The 4,767-nt window shown below is 42.2% G+C and overlaps 1 protein-coding gene across 1 annotated transcript; it reads left to right on the top strand.

The window, feature by feature from the left end:
- Window positions 1–1,222: 1,222 nt before the first annotated feature.
- On the top strand, window positions 1,223–4,531 carry LOC109770849 (rac-like GTP-binding protein 3). Its single transcript, XM_020329561.4, has 8 exons — window positions 1,223–1,643; window positions 1,931–2,018; window positions 2,177–2,286; window positions 2,383–2,446; window positions 3,184–3,248; window positions 3,385–3,450; window positions 3,554–3,657; window positions 4,157–4,531. Exons 1-8 carry the CDS (start codon window positions 1,539–1,541, stop codon window positions 4,194–4,196), a joined length of 642 nt encoding a protein of 213 aa, XP_020185150.1. The 5' UTR covers window positions 1,223–1,538; the 3' UTR covers window positions 4,197–4,531.
- Window positions 4,532–4,767: the final 236 nt, after the last annotated feature.

Consider the following 4,767-nt stretch of genomic DNA (forward strand, 5'->3'; position numbering starts at 1 on the left):
GCCTTCCAAACACATTTTGCAAAAAAATTATCATATATGGCCGAACATGGTAGTCAAAGTCATGCATAGTAGTCAACGGAAGGTGAAATAAAGAAAACTATCAATATTTGTAATAGGAGGGAGTATTAATACAATTCAATCGAGATACTGATTCTTGTGACACATATACACACAATATAAATACAATTAATATCATATATCTGAAAAGATGTGCATATTTGTTTCATTTCTTTCATAATCAAGACAAAGTACTCAGTATTGAATGAAATAATTAAAAGTGATTGATTTGATGATAACTAACGAAGATCAAGACATATTATCTTATCTAGCCGCCATCTCCATTTTACACAGTTCTAAACTTAACATTTCATTTCCGCTTTAGGTCGTGAATACAATTCAACCGGGATACATTTCCGCTTTAGGCCGTGAACACACACAATATAAATGCAATTAATAGCATATATTTAAAAGATGCACATACTCATTTCATTTATTCCATAATTAAGATAGAGCACTCAACGGTGAAACACATAAAAGCGACCGCTTTGATGATAACTAACGAAGATCAAACTCTATTATCTAGCCGCCGTATCTGTTTTACATAGCTCTAAGCTTAGCATTTCAGTTCCGCTTTAAGGCGGTCATTATACTATGAACGACAACTAAAGTTTTGAGCTATGTCAGCTAGGCCGTTTGATGAAAGTACGCACAATAACGTGTCATTTTTTAAAACAAAGATAAGCGCGCCAATATTAGTAAGTTCTGCTAGGTGGCCATTTTATCGAGAGGAAAGCTCGGTGCCCATTTAGTTTATCACGATAAGCATTATTGTTCATCTTTATATTAAATTTATTTTATCAGTTTTTTATACAAAAAAATGCTATGAGCGTGAGTTACTACATGAGGATTTAAGAAAACCTACATGTATGGGAACTAATAAAGCGAACCAAAGAAAAGGTGATTGAAAATACACAGAACATAAAACACACGGATCATACATAATATCAAATCAGCTTTAGGGAATCATTCTTTTATTCTGAATACACATGACAACAGGAAATCTTTTTTTAGTATTTTGCTCGTAGAAATGCTCTATTATCTTAGTACTACAACAGGTCTCAAAGTATCCCAATTTCACATTAGAACCCACTGCAACATCACCACATTTATCAACTACGTACTCATGTTGCCTGTTGAAATACGTATACGTATCATGATAAATAAATTCACAGGTCCTATCCTAGAGCTGCAATTCACTCCCCCACCGCAGCACCAACACGACAAGCGGGAGGGAGGGAGCGGGGAGGAGGGAGGGGTTGGTCGTCCTCTACTTCTCTGCTCTCGAGACAGTACAGTGAGGTGCCAAGCATGTGACCCTCTTCACTTCCTCAAGAAGTCACGCACCAAACACTTACCCACCACCACCGCCGCAGCAAGAGCTCCGCCGCTCCCCTCCCCTCCCCTCTCCTCGCCCCCTCCTCCCCCCACTCCCTCCTCGACCTCCGAGGGAAGGAATCGGAGAGGCGCGCGCGGCGGCCATGGCGTCCAGCGCTTCCCGGTTCATCAAGTGCGTCACGGTGGGCGACGGCGCCGTCGGCAAGACCTGCATGCTCATCTGCTACACCAGCAACAAGTTCCCCACCGTGAGCACCAAATCTTTCCTCTCTCCCCCTTCACCCTTCACCCCTGTTGCCGCGACCGGCGCTTGCGCCAAAGGCGCGAGCTTTAGATATGTTCCATTTCAGGGATTTTTTTTCTTCCAGTACAGTGCTGGTGGTGATTTTGTATTGTTGGAGACTATTGTGCAAAGGATCTTTCCCAATTTGCTTTCGAGGCGTGTTTTTCTGTGATGGATTAGCGTCGCGGGTGATTTTCCGTCGCACTTGGGACACCAATTTCTCAATTTTCTGACGGGCATTGGCCTTGGCAGGACTACATACCCACGGTGTTCGACAATTTCAGCGCAAACGTGGTAGCGGACGGCACCACGGTGAATTTGGGCCTTTGGGATACCGCCGGTAAATCTCACCTCCTGATTCCACTGCTTTCTTTGCGCTGATGCACCTGTGGTTTGTAGGTTTTGTTTTGCCTCAGCTGCACACATCACAGTAGCAAATTTCACTCCGTGACGAATTCATTTGGTAACTGGGGAGCTCACATGGTACCATCTTTGCAGGGCAGGAGGATTACAACCGGCTGAGGCCTCTGAGCTACCGCGGCGCTGACGTTTTTGTGCTTGCCTTCTCTCTTGTGAGCCGAGCTAGCTATGAGAACATCATGAAGAAGGTGCCGAAATGTTCTACTAGCATCATTTGCTTCACTTGTTCCTTTTTGTTTGGAAAGAGGTTTGAATGTTTTGGGTTTTGTTGTTTCCCCTTTCAGTGGATACCGGAGCTTCAGCATTACGCGCCCGGCGTGCCGGTTGTGCTGGTAGGCACAAAACTGGGTGAGTTGTGCTGACAGTGAAAGCTTATTGTTTGCTTAATAATGTAACTGCTTATAGGTGGGCGGTGGGTGGGATTGGTGGCATGATTTGTGTATTTTGTCCTGTTACGTAGTAGTAACTCGTTGGCGTCTCCTTGTCTCGGCGTGGTTGGAATTTAGTTTGGTTGGTAATCCACTGAGAGTGATCTTTGTAGCGTGGACAGCTTATCATCCATGTACTTGGGGGCCAAATACTTTGTAGTTTACAGAAGCTATCATCCAAATAGTTGTTGAATAAATAGTCTGTCTGGTGAAGCTTAATAAATATGGCAAGCTTTGAGGTCGTTTACGGATTGGACTGCTTGAAATATCGTGTTTAAACGCAATAATGAAAAACTCTGCCATGATTGATTACGAACCATGGATGAAGCACACTAGAAAAATCCTAATTCTGCGTCCTTAACTAGCTACTCCCTCCGTCCGGAAGTACTTGTCATCAAAATGAATAAAAAGGGATGTATCTAGATGTATTTTAGTTCTAGATACATTCCTTTTTGTCCATTTTGATGACAAGTATTTTCGGACGGAGGGAGTACTTTCTGTGAGATTAATCATACATTTCTAGACCATTCATTTGCTGCTGGGAGTAGGAACCCTAATAGGCCAACAAGAAATACTATCTAACGCTATATATCTACGACAAATCATTCCTTAATTAAATATGGTTTTAATATTCACAAATTGTAATGTTGCTTGCAGATCTTCGTGAAGACAAGCACTATTTGCTGGACCACCCTGGCATGATACCTGTTACCACAGCACAGGTAGTACATCTCAATTGTCTATGTTGTTGATTGTTGATAAATCGGTGAACTTTGAATGTCCTTGACCTTAAGGTCAAAGAGATGATAAATGCAACCTGGCTTCTGAAACTCAATCCTGTCCTTGCCATTGCCACAGGGGGAGGAACTTCGTAAGCAAGTCGGTGCTTTATATTACATAGAGTGCAGCTCAAAGACACAACAGGTAAAGTTTTCTGTAAGAGAACTGTATGCCCTCGCTGCAGCAATTGTATCTTCTTCAAAGTGTTTGTGTAAGCTGAAAAATCTTACACTTGTGCAATATGTAGAATGTCAAAGCTGTGTTTGATGCTGCTATCAAGGTAGTAATCCAGCCCCCAACTAAACAAAGAGAAAAGAAGAAAAAGAAGCAGCGTCGTGGATGCTCTATGATGTAAGTAAACACGACACTTGCAGTTTTTCTTCATTGCCATTTTCTTTTCTTTTTTATATACTCCCCTCCAGTACTGTAATAGTTGTCATTTTGGACATAAGCACGGTCTCCAAAAAGCAGCTTTGACCACTACTTTTGACTAATTATAACCCAATTACTCTTAAAGTTCTAAAAGTTTGACTTCCTATGTCCAAAATGAAAAGTTTTTGGAAACTCAGAGAGAGTAACCAAGTTCTAAAGCTATTTTTTGACCATTCATAGAACTATGGCATGATTAATTCGAGTAACTGTGCAATGGCAAAATTTACCTAGAACGTGAATTTTGTAATAATAAAGAAAATCCAGAGTGATTTGAGTACCATATTATGTTGCTAAACCATGCATTAAGGCATGTTGAGGTTGGTTATGCTTTTGTTCGGAAATGTATGTGAAATAAACGCACATCATCAGCATTTTATGGTGTTCTGTTTCTGAACATTGAATTTCTTTACATTTGCAGGAACTTCGGTGGAAGGAAAATGCTATGCTTCAAATCCTGAATGATCAAGGAGGTCCCTCAGCCCGAAGCGACATCATGGGTGCGCCCGAAGCGACATCATGGGTGCGCGGCACCAAATTGACGAACACTCGAGATCCATTGGATGTGCTGATTGCGCGGTCAATGTGTATATTTGCATTGTCGGTAATTAATTACTAGAGTTAGATGGTTAAACTAGCCCTTGCTTATGTGCTGCAGAATGCCCGTGTTTTATTAGCATTCATCGTGTTAGGAAGTTGTGTAGAAGCAAACGAGATTTTGCTGTGTCAGTGACAAGGTCGCAACTTTTGAAGTCTCGGTGTATTCTCAGTTCAGTTAGTCTATTTTGTGATTCCACGGCCGGCGACATTGACAGCAACATTGAAATCTTACGGAAGTGCCAGTTTGGCTGAGGACTATAAATCTTTACAGTTGGCATGCGACGCTGGTAGCAGGCGGGGCATATTCCTCAACAATAAGGGGATCTTCAACGGCAACCTGTAAATTTTCTCCCGTCCGCAGACTGGCGACTAGTTTGTGGACACGGATACGGGAGGCCGCTGTCCAATCGTAGCCGCGTACATTGCGAACAC

Source organism: Aegilops tauschii, chromosome 6 (assembly GCF_002575655.3).
Source record: "Aegilops tauschii subsp. strangulata cultivar AL8/78 chromosome 6, Aet v6.0, whole genome shotgun sequence".
NCBI classification, from domain to species: Eukaryota; Viridiplantae; Streptophyta; class Magnoliopsida; order Poales; family Poaceae; genus Aegilops; species Aegilops tauschii.